Source organism: Pleurodeles waltl, chromosome 9, assembly GCF_031143425.1.
Source record: "Pleurodeles waltl isolate 20211129_DDA chromosome 9, aPleWal1.hap1.20221129, whole genome shotgun sequence".
NCBI classification, from domain to species: domain Eukaryota; kingdom Metazoa; phylum Chordata; class Amphibia; order Caudata; family Salamandridae; genus Pleurodeles; species Pleurodeles waltl.
Window position 1 is genome coordinate 68,758,948 of NC_090448.1, and position 23,635 is coordinate 68,782,582.

The window sequence follows — 23,635 nt, forward strand, 5'->3', positions numbered from 1 at the left end:
TTGAGTTCCTATTGCTCCAGCTAGCCCATGTTCTAGTTTCTATAAAGCTTCTAATATGCACAGTTAGAACATTTAATGTTGCTGCAATTAGCAGAATACTTGATATATTCGAGCCAACTATGCCTTAGCTCACTAGATCCTGTAAAGGAATTCACCTCAAATATTAAATCAGTTGGTGATAATAAAGGGAAACAGGAAAATTGAGAAACACACCTTGAAGGTAGGTTATATTCAAGCAGTCTGTATAAGTGGTACTCTTGGCTATACTATTTTCTCTAGACCGAAAATGAAAATGTCACTTACCCAGTGTACATCTGTTCGTGGCATCAGTCGCTGAGATTCACATGGTATGCATGAGCTCGCCATCTGGTGTTGGGTCGGAGTGTTACAAGTTGTTTTTCTTCGAAGAAGTGTTTTCGAGTCACGGGACCGAGTGACTCCTCCTTCTGTGCTCATTGCGCATGGGCGTCGACTCCATCTTCGATTGTTTTCCCCGCAGAGGGTGAGGTAGGAGTTGTACTACAGTAATAGTGCCCGCGCAATGAAACATGTAAGTATGTACCTATTAAAGGATTAAATAATATATATACAAATGTACAAAATTGAAGGTAACTTCTGAACTGCTACAGGCTTCCGGGGAGGTGGGTGGGTCCATGTGAATCTCAGCGACTGATGCCACGAACAGATGTACACTGGGTAAGTGACATTTTCAGTTCGATGGCATCTGTCGCTGTAGATACACATGGTATGCATAGACTAGTAAGCAGTTAGTTCCCCATAAGCGGTGGTTTAGCCTGTAGGAGTAGAAGTTGTCTGAAATAGAGTTCTTAATACAGCTTGACCTACTGTAGCTTGTTGTGCGGATAGCACATCTATACAGTAGTGTTTGGTGAATGTGTGAGGCGTAGACCAAGTGGCTGCCTTACATATTTCCTGCATTGGGATGTTTCCTAAAAAGGCCATTGAAGCACCTTTTTTCCTTGTTGAATGTGCCCTGGGAGTAATGGGCAGTTGTCTTTTTGCTTTAAGGTAGCAGATTTGGATGCATTTAACTATCCATGTGGCTATACCTTGTTTTGATATTGGGTTACCTGCATGAGGTTTTTGGAATGCAATAAATAGCTGTTTAGTTTTTCTGATGTTTTTTGTTCTGTCAATGTAGTACATTAATGCTCTCTTGACATCTAATGTATGTAGTGCTCTTTCAGCCACAGAATCTGGCTGTGGGAAAAAAACTGGTAGTTCTACCGTTTGATTTAGATGGAATGGTGAAATAACTTTTGGTAAAAATTTTGGATTAGGACGTAGGACGACCTTATTTTTATGTATTTGTATAAAAGGCTCTTGTGTTGTGAACGCTTGAATTTCACTTACTCTTCTTAGAGATGTAATGGCGATGAGAAAGGCAACTTTCCAGGTTAGGAATTGTATTCCGCAAGAGTGCATGGGTTCGAAAGGTGGGCCCATGAGTCTAGTTAGAACCACGTTTAGGTTCCATGAAGGAACAGGTGGTGTTCTTGGTGGTATAATTCTTTTAAGCCCTTCTATGAATGCTTTGATAACTGGTATCCTATACAAGGAAGTTGAATAGGTAGTTTGCAGGTATGCAGATATTGCTGCAAGGTGTATTTTAATAGAAGAGAAGGCTAGCTTTGCTTTTTGTAAATGGAGCAAGTAATTTACTATATGTTTTGGAGTTGCGTCTAGTGGTTGTATCTGATTATGATGGCAGTACCAAACAAATCTTTTCCACTTACTTGCGTAGCAGTGTCTAGTGGATGGCCTTCTGGCCTGCTTTATGACTTCCATACACTCTTGGCTAAGTTGTAAGTGTCCGAATTCTAGGATTTCAGGAGCCAGATTGCTAGATTCAGCGATGCTGGGTCCGGGTGTCTGATCTGTTGGTTGTGTTGCGTTAACAGATCTGGTTTGTTGGGCAGTTTGATGTGTGGTACTACAGACAGATCTAGCAGTGTTGTGTACCAGGGTTGTCTTGCCCAAGTTGGTGCTATTAAAATGAGTTTGAGTTTGTTTTGACTCAATTTGTTTACTAGGTAAGGAAGGAGAGGGAGAGGAGGAAAAGCGTAAGCAAATATTCCTGACCAGTTCATCCATAGGGCATTGCCTTGGGATTGCTTGTGTGGGTATCTGGACGCGAAGTTTTGGCATTTTGCGTTCTCTCTTGTTGCAAATAAGTCTATTTGTGGTGTTCCCCAGAGTGTGAAGTAGGTGTTCAGAATCTGTGGGTGGATTTCCCATTCGTGGACTTGCTGGTGATCTCGAGAGAGATTGTCTGCCAGCTGATTCTGGATCCCCGGAATAAACTGTGCTATTAGACCAATTTGATGGTGGATTGCCCACTTCCATATTTTTTGAGCTAACAAGCTTAACTGCGTTGAATGTGTTCCTCCTTGTTTGTTTAGATAATACATCGTTGTCATGTTGTCTGTTTTGACAAGGATGTATTTGTGGGTTATGATTGGTTGGAAAGCTTTTAGTGCTTGGAAAACTGCTAATAATTCTAGATGATTTATATGCAGTTTTGTTTGATGTATGTTCCATTGTCCTCTTATGTTGTGTTGATTGAGATGTGCTCCCCACCCTGTCATGGAAGCATCTGTTATTACGTACTGTGGCACTGGGTCTTGGAAAGGCCGCCCTATGTTTAAATTTATACTGTTCCACCATAGAAGCGAGAGGTAAGTTTGGCGGTCTAGCAACACCAGATCTAGAAGGTGACCCTGTGCTTGAGACCACTGTGAGGCTAGGCACTGTTGTAAGGGCCTCATGTGCAGTCTTGCGTTTGGGACAATGGCTATGCATGAGGACATCATGCCTGGGAGCTGTAGTATTGTTCTTGCTTGTATTGTTTGGTTTGGAGACATGTGTTGAATGACCCTGTTGAAATTGTGGATCCTTTGTGGAGTTGGCGTTGCTACTCCTTTTGTCGTGTCTATTATGGCTCCTAGATATTGCTGTACTTTGCTTGGCAGAATGTTTGATTTTGCAAAGTTGACGGTGAACCCTAGTTTGTAGAGGGTTTGTATGACTTGATTTGTGTGGTTTGAGCATTGTGTGAGCGAACTGGTTTTGATTAGCCAGTCGTCTAGATACGGGAACACATGTATTTGCTGCCTTCTGATGTGTGCAGCGACTACTGCTAGGCATTTTGTGAATACTCTTGGAGCGGTTGTTAAACCAAAAGGCAATACTTTGAATTGGTAATGTATTCCTTTGAATACAAACCTTAGATATTTCCTGTGTGATTGATGTATTGGTATATGGAAATATGCGTCCTTGAGGTCTAGGGTTGTCATGTAGTTGTGTTTTTTGAGCAATGGTAACACTTCTTGTAGTGTGACCATGTGAAAGTGGTCTGATTTGATGAATGTGTTTACTACTCTGAGGTCTAGAATTGGTCTCAGTGTTTCGTCCTTTTTTGGTATCAAGAAGTACAGTGAATAAACTCCTGTGTTTATTTGTGTGCTTGGTACTAATTCTATTGCATTTTTTTGCAGTAGTGCTTGAACTTCTATCTCTAGAAGCTGTGAATGGTATTTTGATAAATTTTGTGATTTTGGTGGTATGTCTGGAGGGAATTGCAGGAATTCTATGCAATAACCATGTTGGATAATTGCTAGGACCCATGTGTCTGTAGTTATTTTGTCCCATGCTTCGTAATATTGACGTATCCTCCCCCCCACTGGTGTTGTGTGGGAGGGGTGAGTGACATGTGAGTCACTGCTTGTTGGTAGTGGTTTTGGGGCTTTGAAATCTTCCCCTATTCCTAGGGAATTGCCCCCCTCTATACTGGCCCCGAAAACCTCCCCTGTACTGTCCCTGGTAGGTGGGCGGTGCGGACTGTGAGGTGCTAGCTTGTGTGGCCTGACCCCGAAACCCTCCTCTAAAAGGTGTTTTGCGGAAGGTGTTATAAGATCCTCTGCTCTGCGGGGAGTAGAGTGCGCCCATGGCCTTGGCAGTGTCAGTGTCCTTCTTGAGCTTTTCTATGGCTGTGTCGACCTCCGGACCGAACAGAAGTTTTTCATTTACTGGCATGTTAAGCACTGCCTGCTGAATTTCTGGCTTGAATCCAGACGTTCTGAGCCATGCGTGCCTACGGATGGTAACCGACGTATTAATGGTCCTTGCGGCCGTGTCTGCTGCATCCATGGAGGAGCGTATTTGATTGTTGGAAATGTTTTGACCCTCCTCAACAACCTGTTTTGCTCTTTTTTGCAGATCTTTTGGGAGATGTTCAATGAGATGCTGCATCTCATCCCAGTGGGCTCTGTCGTATCGCGCTAGCAGCGCTTGTGAATTTGCGATGCGCCACTGGTTTGCTGCTTGGACCGCAACCCTCTTCCCGGCTGCATCGAACTTCCTGCTTTCTTTATCTGGGGGAGGTGCATCCCCAGAAGTGTGTGAATTTGCCCGTTTTCTGGCAGCCCCTACCACCACAGAATCTGGTGGCAGCTGAGAGGTGATGAATACAGGGTCCGTAGGAGGCGCCTTATACTTTTTGTCCACCCTAGGCGTCACTGCCCTACTTTTAACTGGCTCCTTGAAAATGTCCTTTGCATGGCGTAGCATGCCTGGGAGCATCGGCAGGCTTTGGTAGGAGCTGTGGGTTGAAGAGAGGGTGTTAAATAAAAAATCATCCTCTACTTGTTCAGAGTGTAGTTCCACATTATGGAATAGTGCTGCTCTAGCCACCACTTGTGAGTAGGCTGTGCTGTCTTCCGGTGGTGATGGCCTAGTTGGGTATGTGTCTGGGCTGTTATCAGACACTGGTGCGTCGTACAAGTCCCACGCATCCTGATCTTGGTCATCGTGGCTCATGGCGGTGTGAGCTGGCGAATGTGACGGGGTGTAAGTTGGTGAAGCCGGAGTTACAGGTGGAGGCGAGGGAGGAGGTGTTACCTTTTGTGCTGTTTGTTGCTGAGGAGTAAACTGAAGCGTTCTCTTTCGTTTGACAGGTGGAAGGGTACTGATCTTCCCAGTCCCCTGCTGAATAAAGATACGCTTTTGCGTGTGATCCACGTCAGTGGATTGCAGTTCTTGTTCAAATCTATGTTTCTTCATTTGTAAAGACATAGAATGCTCTTCAGTATAGGAGCCTGAAACAGGGTCTGATGTCGCTTTTTTCGGCTCCGAAAACCCTGTTGATTGTTTTTTCGGCTCCGAGGTAACCTTCCTCTTTTTCTGTGCCGAAAATTCTTGGCCTCTATGGTCTTCGGCGCCACTGTCTCGGCGTCGATCCGTGTCGACACCGAACTCTCGGTGTCGATGCTTCTGTTTAGCACTCTCTCGGTCCCGAGGAGGCTGCGTGCCGGTGTCTCGACCGAAGTCGGACGATCTCGACACTGAATGGGCCTTTTTCGGTGCCGATTGTTGGTCACCGAGAATTTGGGTGGAGCCATGGCCGGTTGGCAGTGGCGTCCCCTGGGCCTTCTTTCCTTTTTTAAGTTCTGATCTCGACGTCTTACTCACAGTTTTTGTAGAGTCTAGCTCGTCGGAGTCTGAATCCTGGATGGAAAAGGATTCCTCCTGTTCCTCTTCTGTCTCGAACTGTCGACGCTCCTTTGGCGTGGACGCCATCTGCAGTCTTCTCGCTCGACGGTCGCGCAGAGTTTTTCGGGACCGGAACGCCCGACAGGCCTCACAGGATTCTTCGCTGTGCTCGGGTGACAGGCACAGGTTACAGACCGAGTGTAGGTCTGTATAAGGATATTTGTTGTGGCATTCGGGGCAGAATCGAAACGGGGTCCGTTCCATCGGCGTTGTTCTCCACGCGGTCGGGCCGACTAGGCCCCGACGGGGTGCCGAAATCTACCCCGAAGGGCACCGAAGCGCTTCGATGTTCAACGCGTCGTCGTATGTGTCTATCTCGAACCGGATCGCAACGATACCGTCGAAAATCTTCCGTTTTCAGCTATCTTTCCGTTCCGAAACCCGGAGCGACAGGAACACGTCCGAACCCGATGGCGGAAAGAAAACAATCGAAGATGGAGTCGACGCCCATGCGCAATGAGCACAGAAGGAGGAGTCACTCGGTCCCGTGACTCGAAAACACTTCTTTGAAGAAAAACAACTTGTAACACTCCGACCCAACACCAGATGGCGAGCTCATGCATACCATGTGTATCTACAGCGACAGATGCCATCGAACATAGTATTACTGTGCCCCACCTAAGGCATCTCGCAGTAATATTGTGAGCCTTCAGCAAAAGCTTGCAGTTTCTTTTGAGAGCTCACAACCCACCAATACAGATGTGGCAGCCACACTGGATTGAGCCCCATGAACTTGGAAGATTTGTATTAGTGCCATCAAATGCAGATGAAAACAGTTGCTAGAATATCCACTTAAAGGGTTTTGGAAAGGTTCCAAAACAGCACATACAAAACATGTATGTGCTATGTAGCACCAGAAAAAAGATTAAACCGGTGTAGAATCCTAAGCACTACAAGAAGCATGCTGTTCACGAACTACGCACCGGGGACCACTGTTTTAATGTACTGAATTATGTACAGTCCCAGAGGTTGGGTTTGTTGCTAAAGAATGTTCATATTCCCATTGACAAAAAGGCAAGAGTTTGTGTTCTTGTAGATGCTGAACATAACGGTCCCTGTATAATATCACCCTCTACATCCTCTGCCTAGTGCCCAGGTTAAGATCTCAAAGAAACAGACACCAGTTTCTAAACATATACGGATATAAATATATACATTAAGGAAAAGAAAGACCTTTTGAGGAAGGGGGGCAGTAGAAAATTCAATTCAAACCAAGAAGAAGGGGTTTCGGAAAGGGGGGCTCGGAGGGAGGTTACTGAATAGTTCAATGTAAACTAAATATAGGATCAAACGGAGGCTTTTCCATCGGTCTTCAGTTTATGCAGCGGAGCACCCGATATACTCGCCCAGAGAAGAAGCCCTCAGAGATTAAAGCCTCCTCCATGAAAGACAATGGTAAGAAGAAGCACAGATGGCCTGTGTGGTTTCGACAGAGGAAATACAGCTATTCCAGAGAAGAGGTATCAAGGGGTGGCAGCATCTGTAGATGCTTTTATGAGGGAGAGGCAGAGCGGCTGCACAAATGGCTTATCCTAAATCCTGCTCAAAACTCAGTCGCTTCACATCATTCCCAACAGCAACCTGTGGAAGAATTGGCAATGTGCTGCTTTCAACAGTACACCCTCCTGCTCTAGGCGTGCTTCACCCACACAGCACTACACCCTTTGAGAGAATGCTCCACATGTCCAACTTCACTACAGGACTCGTTCGCAAGCCCGCAATAGCTGTGCAGCCGTGAACCTGAGACCGTCCGCTTATGTGCAGTAACACATAGACCAGCAAAGCAGAGCGCTGCACTCTGAACAGTTCACAGGCATTAAGGCCCTCATTATAAATGGCTCAAAACATTCAGATGTGTGTGAACTCCTGTTAAAGTATCTATCATAAAAATTAGTTCAGTGAAGTTTGATGCACCAGATGAATAGCAGGTGCAATAAAAAAGGAATCCACCGGAAAAACTTAAGCAGGTCAAACCTGATGGTATTTATAAGAAGAGCCTGGTAAACACGGATCACGCACATTTTGGTGCTGTAACCAATAAAATGTATGCGTCATTCACCATTTATGGGGTAAAACTAACAATTTCCGTTATTTATTGCACCCACTAAATAATGAACTCCATGGTACAGCTGATAATCAGGTGAGATAAATACAGTACCAAACACAGCTTCTCATAAAGAGAGTCTAGGAGTGCACACCATGGGTGGATGTGTGCTATACAATGACCTAAGGATCAAGCAGAAGTCAAGCTTTTGGATTTATTTTTCCACATCTCTGGCGTACTGCGTTTTAAAGGGGAAAAAAAACAAAATGTGTTTTGGGGTGCCCTTCAACTGAATATCCTTGTAAGAATGTCTTTATAAGAATATGCTGCACCATCTGGTCGACTGAATCTCTCTACAGCCACCAAATGGCCCAATCATTCCTCAGAAATGAATCATTAAATCATTAAGTATTTTTGTATAGAAGGCACAGTTTTATCCCTGCTTCGTTGTGTCTGAACTACATTACATGAGAAGCGAATCGCCTTTCCTATACGATACCTTCTAAAACTAATCTGTCATTGCAGAGTTGGGCCGGTCTGTATTCCACCCTTTGAGGTCAGTTGAAAGGGACGCAGCAGCAAATGGATTCACAAGGCAATCCATGCAAGCGACCAACTGACTCACTCAAGACAACCGTGCTCCTGCGCCAGTAGTGAACCGGTGGGCGCCTCACAGTGGAATCAGAACCATGACTAAGTTAATACAGTATGGGGAAAGAAAGTAAAAAAACAACAAAAAAAACAAATGAGATAAATAAAGCATAAGGAAAGAGCCATAAAGGGGAGGCTAAGACTTGAGGTCTAGTACAACATAGGTCCAAGAAGCCTTGTTATATGGTCAGATTCTCAGGGTAACCAATGAACATAAACTTACATCCAATGCAACTGAATGGCTCTTTTTTACATAATCAGTGGTTATTGTTAAATTGTGGTATCGATCAAGCCCCCCAGAACATCCGCAGGACATACAGAAAAATCAAGGAAAGGAAATACATTGTTGTACTGTACAAACAGGGAGATCTCCAAAGCCAGTGGAAAGACACACGTTCAAGCATGGCAACCATATGATAAATGAGCCTTGTACCTCAGTAGTGTTGATCAGCTCTAGGTACCGAAGATCCCGCACTCGTGTAAAAGCCTGTAAAGAAGGAAGAGAAAGAGCATTAGCCATTTAAAGTCCATTTTAAAAATATGTACCACACATTTCGTCAACTGTTAGAAGCAGAGCGGCATGAGATGTAAAACAAAAATACATCAAATGATCAGTTTTTTCAGCATATGCACATTTTACTTACTCTTGGCTAATGCAACTTTCGTTTGCATGACCAGGCACTTAAATGACTCATTTTAAAAGGAATGGTGTGCTAGACCTTGCAATGGGCTGGTACTTAAACGTTAGTTGTCTGGGTACAAATGAGTGGTATACTGTGAAACCTTTTCTACATGTGGCTAAGGGGACAGTATATTAAAATTAAAGCGAGAAAAAAAAAACAGGAAAAGGAAGTAAATCCCAGGTAGAATCCAACTTTAAACAATGGTCCACGTTTCTGGCATGGCTCCTACAAAGAACTTTCTCTGTTCCCTATTGTAACTTTTGAAGAAATCTGTTCAATTTATATTGCAAAAAGGAGGAAAAGATAAAAAGAGCATAGCAGGTAACTGAAGAATAAATAATGTCCACAGGTGTAACCCCAACAGATGATGGCACCTCGCTAACAGAACCCCCAACCCAGGCCAGTCTTGTCTGCACCCTACCCAGTACCCCCAAGAGTCCGTCTCCATCTAGCTTGAACCCTCTTGTGCTGCGCTCTGATGCTTTGTAGTTAGGCTTGTACTCTAAAATACCAACCCATACTTAACTTGTTTTTATATAGCATTTAATACGACTGTTTGGGTAAAATAGGAATGCCTAAGGGTTTTTGTCTATTCCGGCCTATTTAGGACAGTGCAGGTTTCCTTACATTGAAAAGACTGACTCCAGTAAAGGAGAGAATTCTTTGGAGTTCTCCTTCCACTCTAGTTGATATAGAAGAAAGGTTTATTTCCTGTTAGTACTTGTTCTGCATTAGAGGACTTTTAGAATAATTATCCGCTGCATGGGGAGACACCACATCTTCAAACGGCTACCAAATGCAAACATTTTCCAAAATATGCCGAAAATCTCTCTCAAAACTACAATGCAGCACCTATAAAAATAGTAGCTAACTTGTCTACGTAATGAGGAAATGTCCCGTCTCATAGGCTTTACAACACAAGAGTTAAAAAAGCATCCTATCCATTAAAGTGTCCACTGGCTTCCACTACCCATGATGCCTCGCACATACAGTAGCTGCACAGAATCAGTTATTTTTAAAGAGATAAGTGGGAACTCATACGATGTTTACATGTATACCAAGATATAAAGCCAGGGAGGAGAGAGGGTCCTTAATGACATAAATGAAGATTCCAACGAAATTGCGCTGGGATCACAAGTTAGCAACAATTTCCCCTGCTATTAATGTTAGAATAGAGAAGCAACCTAAAAAAACCCTCTCCTCTCAGAACCCTTTTGCATAAGGGGCAAAAACTTACAGACTTAACCAAAATGACTTTTCAGGATAGTCTGACGTATATCAGAGTCAGCTTTTGTATCAGATTTAATACAATAATGTCTTGTAAAAGTGTGAACTGATTTCCAAGTTACTGGCTTATATATGTGTGTTAAAGGAATGTTCCCTAGCCAGGCAGTAATGCCTCATTTCTCTCTAGTGAACCGGGCTCTAGGTTTCCCTTGTAGAGGATTATTAGCCAATTGACAAGAGTTCTACAACAAAAATCTATGAAGAAATGGACTGTTGCGAAGTGGCCTGTTGCTGGTGAATGTGACTGTAAATATGGAAGGGCAATTTAGATTTGAGAAAAGTCTGTTTCGTTCTAAGCATATGTGTAATTCTCTGCTAACATCTAGTGTATGTGCAGGTGGAGATGGATTGCTATGAAAACTGGGCGAGTTAAAGTCTATGAAATTCCAATACGACTTTTGGAAACAAAGAAGAATAGGTTTCAATTACTATTCTTTTGACAGGAATACCATATAGGATTCAAGTCCTGAAAGGGCTTGAAAATCACCAACTTCACCAACTTTTATGTAGCTAAGGTAAATGCAACTAGGATGCTGGTCTATCAAGGCATATACTACAATGACGTGTTGTGAATAGGTTAAAAAAATGAAACCATTCATTTTTGGAGACCCATACCGAACGTAAAATTCATAACATCTACTCTAGTTTTGAGTCGGACGATGAATATGTTAACCTATCTTTACGGTCAATTGTGCCCCCATGCCAGGGATTGACACCCCATGGGTCGCTGGATGAGCCTCATTTATTATCTAGGTTTAAATTGCCATCTAAAGAGGACATGCACAAGCTTTTACTTGAATGCAAATCTGGCTCCCCAACGGATCCTTGTCCTCCTGCTATCCTGCGACTTGTACCCGACTTAGTAGTACCTATGTTGACCCCTATTTTTCAGGAAGTTCTTATAACAGGTGTGTACCCCAAGGCATGGAAAGAAACTACGATCCTTCCTTTAAAAAAGAAGGAAACTGGCAAACCTGACGATTTGACTAATCTACGCCCTATAGCCCTTCTTCCCTTTGCGGCTAAAATGTTAGAAAAACATCTCAATAAAGGATTAGTTGATTTCCTATCAGCCACGAAGGGCTTAGACAGTGCGCAACATGGTTTTCGGAAATTGCATAGCACGGAATCGGCTCTCATTGCATCTTCCGACACCATTCGCAGATTGGTTGATGAGGGCCAAGGGGTCTTTTTGGTTTTGCTAGATTTGTCTGCAGCATTTGATACCATCGCCCCTCATATTCTATTAGATCGTCTGCACCAGGCTGGTGTAAGAGATCAAGCTCTCAAACTGATTGAATCCTTTCTGTCCGACAGGTGGGCTACGGTTAGTAGTGGTGATTTCAGATCCCCAGCTTATCTGCTGCCGTGTGGGGTCCCTCAGGGCTCGTCACTCAGCCCTACGCTGTTTAATGTGTACGTGGCACCGCTGGCAGAATTAATTCGTACTTTCGGCTTCATTCCCACCTTGTATGCTGATGACACTCAGATCATCATCCCTATCGATAATGATTTAGAGAAAGTGGCTATCCGCTTTAATGCTTGTATGATAGCAGTAAACAATTGGATGAGAGCCAATTGGCTAAAACTCAATTGTGAAAAAACGGAAATCCTGTGTTTCGGGGTGAAAAGGGATCTCTGGTCTTCCATGTGGTGGCCGAAAGAATGCGGCACCCTCCCGGAGCCAGGATCCACCTCGAAAAGCTTAGGGTTACTGTTTGATGACCAACTGTCATTTAAACCACAGGTTAATCTGATAGTTAAGTCCTGTATGTGGATGCTGAAGAAATTAAAGAAAGTTTTCCCTTTTATTCCACCCTCCTGTAAAATTGCCGCTACTCTGGCTCTAGTCATTTCTCGACTGGACTATGGAAATGCGCTGCTGCTTAACCTGGATAAAGCATCCCTCAACAAGCTACAGGTGATGCAGAACACCGCGGCTAGGCTTGTATTGAAGTTACCTCGTGGGGCCTCTGCTAAGAGCTCCCTCAGAAGCCTTCATTGGCTTCCGGTAGCCCAGCGGCTTTCTTTCAAGGCACTCTGCATCACTCATAAAGCTGTCCATGGGATTGGGCCCAACGCTTTGACCTCCAAGCTACAATTTTATAGGCCTAATAGGCCGCTGCGATCTGCTTCTGCCTATCGAATTCAAACCTTCCGTACTAAGAAGGCGAAATGGGGAGATAAAGCGTTTACCATTGCGGCCGCCAAGATCTGGAATTCACTCCCGTTGAATTTTAGGCAAGAACATAACCATTTAAGATTTAGGAGATTGGTTAAAACGTGGCTCTTCCCGCAATAACTGGGGAGTCCCTTGGCACATGGATTCTGCCCCACCTCAGTCAGCGCTTCGATGCCCACGGGTTGGAATGCGCTTTATAAATACGCAATACATACATACTGACCTGTCTCAAGAAGGAAAGCTTTTTTAGGCTTTCCAAATCGTTTTATTTTACAATAGGAGTTCTGAAAATTATGTTGTAAGGAACTGGATTATGATTTGGGGTGGGAGACTGCCCACTACAAAGAATAATTACAACTATTGTCAGGGGGAACCATCCAAGTCACTAAATTAACTTGAACTAACCCCCCAGATAGTTATGGCACAGAGAACAGAGACTGCACTTAGTCCAACAAGTAAAGTATTTATGTAGTACCAAAGCAATAATAAAGACAAAATACAAAACAATAAAAATCCCAAACCCACTTAGAAAAATACAATAATATGTAAGAAACAAAAGGGCATCAATGTGACAAAAATCCAATAAGGAAAACTGGGGATATGATTTTTCAAAAATGTTTTAAACACAAATAGCACCAAAAGGGCCAATGAAAGTCAACAGTTGCTGTAAACCAGGAGCTAGGCACAATTTGAGACTGAAAGTGTTGGAGCACGAGTCGGAAACACCAACCATGTTCATCCTGGTAAAAGACTATCTTTTGACATAAACTTTGATATACCAATCAACCGCACGAGTACACTTCCAGGGTTGTAGGACCTCAGGGGAGGCACTTGGAAACTCACAGGTTCTTAGGCAGAGGCCAACAGCAGGGTGCAGGTCAAGTCCAGTTGCCACTGGTCAGCTGGGCAGTTCCAGAAAAATGTCTCTTTCAACTTATCATGGCTATGTAGCCTACACAGGAGGTCAGCCAACTGATGCTCAGAGTCTACTTTTTTGTCCTAGGTACAAACAGGAGGAGGTTCAGTCCATCGGGGCTCCTGTCGGTTCTCAGACAGCAGGTCCTGCCACCATCTGATTTTCCACAGCTGCAGAAAGCTTTTTACGGTTCACCAGCCTAGGGTTGGGGAACACCCTAAGACAATCCTCATTCCTTTCTGAGCAATGGGGTAAAGGGTCCCAGGCTCTAACCTACCTATTTTTGCAGCAGCTACAGTTAGTCATACTGCAAAGAGGGCCCTATGACAAGTGCTAGGGTAATTTTCAAGATGGTGGGAGACTTCAGCAACACTACACTTGGGCTCTGGTGCTGGGGGTGTGCATGGGGCGTGTACTATGGTAAACTTAGTGCCCTCCCACATTTAACACTAACATGTAGTTTGAAGCAAGCACTGTACCCACAACAAACCCAGAGACAGATGTCTAGTTGGACAAAAGCATTGTCCATCAGTAACCAGACAGAGGGTACAGAAGAAATGTCTTGCCATCCTGTCCTCTCCCTTTCATGTGTGCTCCAATTGTTACATATGGTGTAACAGACTAGTCAAGGAGGATTTGACACTGTGCTGTCAATAAGAGGACCACAGCCCAAACTCTGCATATGCATATGCATATTCTATTGGGTTCAGATGAGTTATGTGTGCCCTTTCAGGTCAGGCTCTTGTTTGCTCCTGTGATGCACTTCACACCTATTAAAGGTTGAGCACAGGTTAGGAGGAGCTGGAGAGCGAATACAAGTCAGCCTCCAGGAACCTCAAGCAAGGTGATAATGTTTAGTTATTTATGTTGTGATATATATTGAATTAATAAACAAACAACAACTTGACGGTTTATCACATTTAAAACAAACATTATTATAACATTTTTCCAATATTTATAGTCAGGTTCGATAGCAAGGTAGAATGCAAAACAAAAAACAAAAGGGTAACCTATTGGCTTTGCCAATGCTTGTTTTGGCATTACTGTCAAAGCCTACTGCAGTGTCAAGACCAGCTTGACAGGTCCGCTGGTATTTCACATACCAGTAACAACATCAAGGTGAACCCTTTAACCAGAGGACCAGGGTAATACATTGCAGCAAAAAACAACAGTTCTCCTTACAAATATCTCATGGTAGAAATTTACAACAAATATATATATCAATATACGCCCAATGGAAAAACGACTCAAAATGGAATAGTTGTCCAAGGAAGTCAGTAAAATACAATCAGGGAAGCAGCATGTGCAGAAATAATTGTATTTATCAAATTGAAGAAATATTGTGCTCAGTGTCCCATGTGAACAAAGGAACAAAAAAATAATAATAATAATTTTACATACAGTACATAAAATAAACACATATGTTTCCATACAGCCACAGTAAGCAAATTATAGATGTTGGAAATGGCCTCTCTGCAGGGTCACCCCCAAACGTTTTGCCTTCCTCCTCTTCTTTTTCTGACCTCATTTCTGCTGGCTTTACGACTGTGGGCACTTTACCACTGCTAACCAGTGCATGTGCTCTCTCCCTAAAAACATGGTAACATTGGCTCGTACCCAATTGGCATATTTAATTTACTTGTAAGTCCTTAGTAAAGTGCACTACATGTGCCATGGGCCTGTAAATTAAATGCTACTAGTGGGCCTGCAGCACTGATTGTTCCACCCTCATAAGTCAACCCATAACCATGTCTCAGGCCTGCCATTGCAAGGCCTGTGTGTGCAGTTGCACTACTTGGCATTTAAAAGTACTTGCCAAGTTTCAAACTCCCCTTTTTCTACATATAAGTCACCTCCAAGGTAGGCCCTATGTACCCCATAGGGCAGGGTGCTGTGTAGGCAAAAGGTAGGACATATACCTGTGTGTTTTTTTTATGTCCTGGTAGTGGAAAACTCCTAAATTCGCTTTCCACTACTATGAGGCCTGCTCCTTTCATAGGCTAGCATTAGGTTTGCCCTCATACACTGTTTGAGTGGTAAATCCTGCTTAACGGTGAGGTTGGGTTTTATATTACTATTTTAGAAATGCCACTTTTAGAAAGTGAGAATTTCTCTGCACTCAAATCCATCTGTGCCTTACAGCCTGTCTCCAATCCATGTCTGGGTTGGGCTGGTTGACAGCTCCCTTGTGCATTTCACCCAGACAACCACAAACGCAGGATACTCAGTCACACCTGCACTTGTCGGCATACTGAATGGGTCTTCCCGGGCTGGAAGGGTAGAGGGCTGGACACTTACATTTCAACGGCTAGTGGCCTGCCCTACACAATGGAGTGCCAAACCCCCTACTGGGACCCTGGCAGACAGAACTGTACTGAAAAGGGACCTTGTGCACTTCAAAACCACTCTTTGAAGTCTCCCCCACTTCAAAGGCATTTTTAGGTTTAAAACTGGGTCCCTGACCCCACCAAATCAGACACTTCTGGACCAAATCCTACAACCTGTCAAGAGGAACTGCCTGGCTGCCCTAAGGACTCACCTGGACTGCTCTGCTTTGAAGGAATGCTGCCTCGCTGTTGCCCTGAAGCCTTGCTGGCCTCTGATGTTGCTGAGAAGTGCTCTCCAAGGGCCTGGATTGAGCTTGCATCCTGTTTTCTGAAGTCGCAGGGCCAAAAAGACTTCATCTTTTGAAGAAATTCCTTGTGTGCCAAAAAGCGACGCACAGCCTGCCAGAAACGATGCACAGCTTGCCTTGCAATGAGAAAAATCGCTGCACAGCCGAACCGGAACAACGCAGCCTGACTTCCTGAGAGAAGACTGATGCAATGCCTGCACTGCGACCGCACAGCCCCACTCAATCAATGCACAGTCAAGCCGGAACGACACAGCCTGACTTCCTGAGTGAAGAATCGACGCAGCGCCTGCCATGCAATGGAATATTTACACATCGCCATACCAGAGAAACACAACGCCTGTGACTTCGTCCCACACGCCCAGGATTTTCCACACATCGTCCCTGGGCATCAAAAGACCCCCGCATCACAGTGGGGAACTAAGACGGCACACCGGAAATCGGCGCAAAGTCCCTTCCAGCCTGGAAAGAAACAACGCATCATCTGTGCCACGTCGGAAAATCCAAAACACACACCTTATTTTTCCACGCATCTCCTCCGCTCCGGTCTCAGTGCATGTCAAATTTGACAGAAACCAGGTACTTTGGGCAAACAAGAGGCTAATGCTGATTTTTAAGATCTAAGACTCTTTTTAATCTAACAAAAGTGATAGTTCAACTTGTGCTTATTGAAACTTTATCGTTTTGACCTTAATTTAACTAGATAAATATCATATATTTTTCTAAACCTGCGTGGTGTATTTTTGTGGTGTTTTCACTGTGTTATTGCATGATTTATTGCACAAATACTTTACACATTGCCTTCTAAGGTTAAGCCTGACTGCTCCGTGCCAAGCTACCAGAGAGTGGGCACAGGATAATTTGGATTGTGTGTGACTTACCCTGACAAGGATTGTGGTCCATACTTGGACAAAGATGAATACCTCTGCCAACTACAGACCCCATTTCTAACAACAGTGAAATAAAAAGGGTTCAAGGGGCCAAAAGCTTGGTTCGTTTTATGTATGTCAACAATGTTTTGACCTCTTTAGCAATATGGGGAATCATCAGACCATATCAATGCAGGGACACCTAAGAATTAGTCACTATCTTGAAAATGCCCAACATGGGTAGGTTAGCCCACACATATTAGGGCAGGCCCAGGGGTCATTCCCACCCACTAGCTAGTGCCAGGCATAAACGTGGCATCACCAGGCTCCCACATCAGAACACTGCTGCACCTATGGATGATTAGAAGAGGACTGAACCTGCTGTCTGGGACCTGAGAAGAGCCTAGAAGACTGGACTTGCTCTCCCTATTGTACCCAGGATAAAATGGACTTCATGGGTCTTAAGGCTAGCCTCCTATAAAAGCTAAAGGGAAACCATAAGCTACAAAAGGCCTTTTCAAGCAGCTGACCAGTAGCAAAATGGACCTGAACGGGCCCCTGCAGTTTGGCTTCTGACACCCTTTGAATCTAGTAAGGTCCTTGGGGGCTTTTACTGTGTACTCCTTTGGTGGATTGGGACTTAAAGGGTTAAGTTAGAAGGCAAACTCTTTAGTGCAGGACAAACCTGGGGGTGTATCCGATCCATATTCCATCGCAGTCCGCATCAAATTGTGCCTAGGTCCTGTTCTAGTCCGACCACTGATTATAAGTGGCACTTTCTACTTCTTTAACTATTTGTCCTTAAAGAACGAGTTACTTACCTTCGGTAACGACTTTTCTGGTGGATACATTAGCTACCTGTGGATTCCTCACCTCATGAATACTCCCATGGCGCCAGCATTCGACGGAAATCTTCTTACTAGTCTCTGCACGTCGACGAGGACGTCACTGTCTCGCACGCGACGCCGTCTGACGTCATACAGGCAATAAGAGGTCCTCGACGACGTGCAGACGTCAGTACCAATCATTTTTTACGTGCATGAGAACAACCAGGCAATGCAATGAAAGAGCAAGGCAACATCCATTATATTGTAAAATACACCACATTGTATGAATAACTGTAAATCTTTTTATGTACATATATATATATATATATAAAACTCTCTCTTTTAAAATATATACACACACCAAGTATATACCATATACACATATATATATATACAAATATATTATATATATACATCTATTGCACCCTCAAGGACCAAGAGGAGTGCACTCAAGGATTACTTGGCAAGACCATAAAGGCAACGGGGAGGCGGGTGGGACCGTGAGGAATCCACAGGTAGCTAATGTATCCACCAGAAAAGTCGTTACCGAAGGTAAGTAACTCGTTCTTCTGATGGATACAACTACCTGTGGATTCCTCACCTCATGAATAGAGTCCCAAAGCAGTACCACGCCCGGCGGTGGGTGCCTAAATGGTCAAACCAAGAAATCCTGCAGCACTGACCGTGCAAAATGACCGTCCCTTCTAACCTCAGAATCTAAACAGTAATGTTTTGCAAAAGTGTGAAGGGACGACCAAGTTGCGGCCTTGCAGATGTCGACCACAGGAACACCTCTGGCTAAGGCCGAAGTGGCCGACTTAGCTCTGGTGGAATGAGCTCTAATGCCCTCAGGAGGATCCTTCTTTGCCAAAGAGTAACATATTTTAATGCAAAGAACAACCCACCTGGATAGTGTTCTCTTGTGGACTGCCTTTCCTCTCCTCTTGCCCACGTATCCAATAAACAGCTGATCCTCCAGCCTGAAATCCCTTGTTCTATCGATAAAGAAGCTCAACGCTCTCTTTGCGTCCAGACGGTGCAGTCTTTCTTCCTCTTTGGAAGGATGAGGCGGAGGATAGAACGTGGACAAAGTAATTGCCTGAGCCAAATGGAAGGGTGAAACAACCTTCGGGAGGAAAGCAGCCTTGGTCCTCAACACCACCTTATCCCCATAAAAAGTTGTATAAGGGGGTTTTACTGATAAGGCCTGCAACTCACTCACTCTCCTTGCTGATGTTATAGCTATCAGGAAGACTGTTTTTAAAACCAAATATCTCAAGGGGCAAGAATGCATAGGTTCAAAAGGGGACCCCATAAGGAAAGTCAGGACTAAGGACAAATCCCATTGCGGCATAACGAATGGCTTTGGAGGATATTGATTTAGAAGACCTTTCAAGAATCTGATAACAATAGGGGATTTAAATAAAGATGGTTGGTCTGGAAGACATATGAAGGCTGACAAGGCCGATAAATAACCTTTAATGGTAGCCACTGCACAACCTTTCTGCGCCAGAGATAGAGCAAAAGACAAAACGTCCGATAGATGAGCATGTAAAGGATCAATCTGCCTCTCTCCACACCACGCAACAAATTTAGACCACCTATTAGCGTAGATAGATTTAGTGGAGTGTCGCCTGGCCGCTAATATAACATCCACTACCTCAGGCGGGAGAGAGAAGGAACTCAGGTTGCCCCGTTCAATCTCCAGGCATGTAGGTGCAGACTCTGGAGGTTGGGGTGTAGAACCTGCCCCTGCGACTGTGAGAGGAGGTCTGCCCTGAAAGGGAGACGGAGCGGCGGGCACGTTGAGAGTTGGAGAAGGTCGGAGTACCACACCCTCCTTGGCCAATCCGGAGCTATTAAGATTACTAGAGCCCGGTCTTGGCGAATCTTCCTCAATACTCGAGGAATCAAGGGTATGGGAGGAAACACGTAAAGCAACTGGCCGCACCAGGTCATTTGAAACGCGTCCCCCAACGCTTCCTGCATCGGATACTGAAGGCTGCAGAACAACGGACAATGCGCGTTCTCTCGAGTGGCGAACAGATCTACCCGAGGAAACCCCCACTTCTGGAAGATTAAACGGACTTGATCTGGATGGAGACGCCACTCGTGGTCTGCCGAGAAGTGGCGACTGAGACTGTCCGCACGCACGTTCAAAACTCCGGCCAGATGGTTTGCTATCAAGCAAATCCGATGGTCCTTTGCCCAGGACCATAGTCGAAGAGCTTCTCTGCAGAGAAGGTACGACCCCACTCCTCCCTGCTTGTTTATGTACCACATCGTGGTAGTATTGTCCGTTAGGACCTGTACCGACTGACCACGAAGGGAAGGGAGGAAGGCCTTGAGAGCCAGACGTACAGCCCGTAACTCTAACAGATTGATGTGAAAAATCTGTTCCTCTGGAGACCAAAGACCTTTGATCTCCAGATCCCCCAGATGAGCTCCCCACCCTAGAGTGGAAGCATCCGTTATGACTGTTGTCACTGGTGGCGACTGCTGGAACGGCTTTCCTTGTGAAAGATTGTTGCTTGCAATCCACCACTTCAAATCCACAGCAGCATCTCTGGAGATCTTGACAGTACCCTCTAGATCCCCTCTGTGTTGAGACCACTGCCTTCGGAGGCACCACTGAAGAGCCCTCATGTGCCAGCGAGCATGCGTGACCAACAGAATGCAGGAGGCAAAAAGACCGAGCAGACGAAGGACCTTGAGGACTGGAACTACCGCTCCATTTCGAAACATTGGAACCAAATCCTGAATATCTTGAATCTGCTGAGGCGGAGGAAAGGCCCGACCCAATGTTGTATCCAGTACTGCCCCTATGAACAGGAGGCGCTGAGAGGGCTCTAGGTGAGATTTGGGCTCGTTCACCGAAAAGCCCAGGTCGAACAACAACTGGGTTGTTGACTGCAGATGACGCAACACAAGCTCCGGGGACTTGGCTTTGATTAACCAATCGTCCAAGTAAGGGAATACTGCTATCCCCTTCCTTCTGAGCTCTGCCGCAACCACCGACATCACCTTCGTGAAGACTCAAGGTGCTGAAGTAAGACCAAACGGAAGGACCGCAAACTGGTAGTGTTGCGATCCCACCACAAACCGGAGATACTTCCTGTGTGACTTGAGTATCGGGATATGAAAGTAAGCATCCTGCAAGTCGACAGACACCATCCAGTCTTCCATGTTCAACGCCAAAAGCACCTGTGCTAGGGTCAGCATCTTGAACTTTTCCTGCTTGAGAAACCAATTCAAGATCCTCAGGTCCAGAATTGGTCTCAAACGACCATCCTTCTTGGGAATCAGGAAATACCTTGAGTAAACTCCTTGACCCCTTTCCTGCTCCGGGACCAACTCCACCGCGCCCTTTAAAAGGAGGACTTCTACCTCCTGTTCTAGCAACAGGAGGTGTTCTTGTGAACAATACGAAGGGCGGGGCGGGATGAGGGGCGGAAACTCCCGAAAGGGAAGGGTGTAGGCTTTTCCCACAACACTGAGAACCCAAGTGTCCGACGTAACAGTCTCCCATTTGGTGAGAAAATGCTGTAATCTTCCCCCTACAGGAGAGGAGTGAGTGGGAAATGGTGGAAGCCTAAGGCTGCTTCCCCTGCTGCACCCCGCCAGAGGATGAGGAAGAGGCAGAGTGCTGCTGAGAAGCTCCCCTGGTGCGGACCCTACCCCTCCCCCTAAAAGATCTATAGGGATGGGAAGAGGCAGGTTGCTGATATCTTCCCCGAAAGGAAGAGGAGGAAGAGCCACGCCCAAATCCACGAAACCTCCTGAAGAATCTGGAAGAGGCCGTGGAAGAAGGCGCTTGGAGTCCCAGCGACTTAGCCGTGGCCCTGCTCTCCTTAAACCGTTCCAAGGCCGAATCAGCCTTAGCCCCAAACAGTTTGTCCCCATCAAACGGGAGATCCAACAATGTGGACTGTACATCTGCCGAAAAGCCCGAGTTACGGAGCCAGGCCTGTCTCCTTTCCACCACAGTTGTGCCCATTGCTCTGGCTACCGAGTCGGTGGTATCCAGTCCCGTCTGGATAATTTGGGTCGCAGCAGCCTGAGCATCAGAGACAAGATCCAAAAGACCCTGGGGAAGCTCTGTAAACGAAGAGGAGAGGTCATCCATCAGAGCATGAATATACCTCCCCAGGATACAGGTTGCATTGGTGGCTTTTAAAGCCAGACTGCAGGACGAAAAAATCTTCTTCGACTGCGCCTCCAGCTTTTTTGAATCTCTGTCCCCCGGCACCGTCGGAAAAGAACCAGGCGCTGACTTGGACGAACAGGAGGCCTGCACAACCAAGCTCTCCGGCGTAGGGTGCCTAGATAGGAAACCAGGATCAGTTGGAGCCGTCCGATACCTCCTGGCCACGGCTCTGTGAACTGCTGGGGAAGATGCCGGCTTCTTCCACACCTCTAAAACCGGATCCAGCAGAGCGTCATTAAAAGGTAATAGAGGCTCCGCCGCGGCTGAGGCCGGATGCAACACCTCTGTCAAAAGGTTTTGTTTCGCCTCCACCACCGGCAAAGGCAGGTCCAAAAAACTAGCTGCCTTCCGTACCACTGTATGAAAGGAAGCAGCTTCCTCGGTATATTCCCCCGGGGACGAAAGGTCCCACTCAGGGGAAGTGTCCAGCCCACTGGCCGACTCCAGTCCACGCAGCCCATCACCCGAGTCCTCTAGCTCTCCTTCCTCTAGGGCTCGTTGGTACTCCTGCTCCTCTAGTACCCGGAGAGCACGCCTCCTTGAATGCAGTCGTTGCTCAATCCGCGGAGTCGACAATACCTCCGCCGAAGTCGGAGATCGGCGCCGATCTTCCGAAGCCACCGACGCCGCATCCGGCGCCACAGGTAACTTCGGCGCCGACTGAAGAGCAGATGAAACGGATGGACCCACCGGAGTCACAGGCCGAAATCTCGACGTCGACGGGATGGAAATCCCTGGGGCCAATCCGTCCGAAGCCATCGGAGCGGCCACCGGCGCCGACACTGGCGCCGAGCCCACGTTCCCAAACGGGAGAAAGGGCATAAAGGGTGCCGGCCGAAGAGGCGCAGGATCACCCAAAGAAAAGGCCAAAGTCCCAGCCGGAGCACCCCCTGGAGCCATCTGTTGGAAGATGGCATACATCGCATTCAAGAATGCGGAACTATCGGCTCCAGGGGTGGGAAAAGCCGGATACTGGGGTGCCTGACTCGGAGGCGACCACGACGCCGGCCTCGGCGTCTGCGCCGGAGAAAACACTTGAGGCTCCAATACCTCAATCACCGACGCCTGTCCAGGCGAAGTTGGAGACGCCGGAGAGAGCAACGGCGTCGAAGGATGCGGCGTCACCGTGGGGCTGACCTCCCATGTCCTCCGGCGCCGATCCGGAGACCTGGAACGAGCCTCCCTTGAATGACGCCGAGATTCTCTACGGCGCCGGGAGTCTCGATGACGCCGATGTCTTGGAGAAGACTTTTTCTTGTGATGCTTCTCCTTTGACTTGGCCATAAACAGCTTCGCCTCGCGTTCTTTAAGGGCCTTCGGATTCATGTGCTGACACGAATCACAAGTCGAGACGTCGTGGTCGGAGCTCAAACACCAAAGGCAATCGGAATGAGGATCCGTCACCGACATCTTGCCTCCACACTCACGACAAGGCTTAAATCCAGACTTTCTCTGCGACATTATTTCCACAGAGAAAGAGTACGCAGCAAGATATACACTGTAACCGCAAGAGTAACAGTTGCTCCCTCGAAGATAACCGTTTCGAATGCACGGAAAAAAGGGAACGGACGTCTGCACGTCGTCGAGGACCTCTTATTGCCTGTATGACGTCAGACGGCGTCGCGTGCGAGACAGTGACGTCCTCGTCGACGTGCAGAGACTAGTAAGAAGATTTCCGTCGAATGCTGGCGCCATGGGAGTATTCATGAGGTGAGGAATCCACAGGTAGTTGTATCCATCAGAAACTTAAAAATTGATCTCTCTGG

General features: G+C 46.0%; 1 protein-coding gene across 1 annotated transcript in view; it reads right to left on the bottom strand.

Moving 5' to 3' along the window:
- IFT122 (intraflagellar transport 122) overlaps positions 1 to 23,635 on the bottom strand; it is a 251,801-nt gene that overhangs the window by 138,772 nt on the left and 89,394 nt on the right. The window contains exon 16 of the mRNA XM_069206316.1: positions 8,700 to 8,753. Coding sequence (XP_069062417.1) covers positions 8,700 to 8,753 — 54 coding nt within the window. The remainder of the gene's footprint in view (positions 1 to 8,699; positions 8,754 to 23,635) is intronic.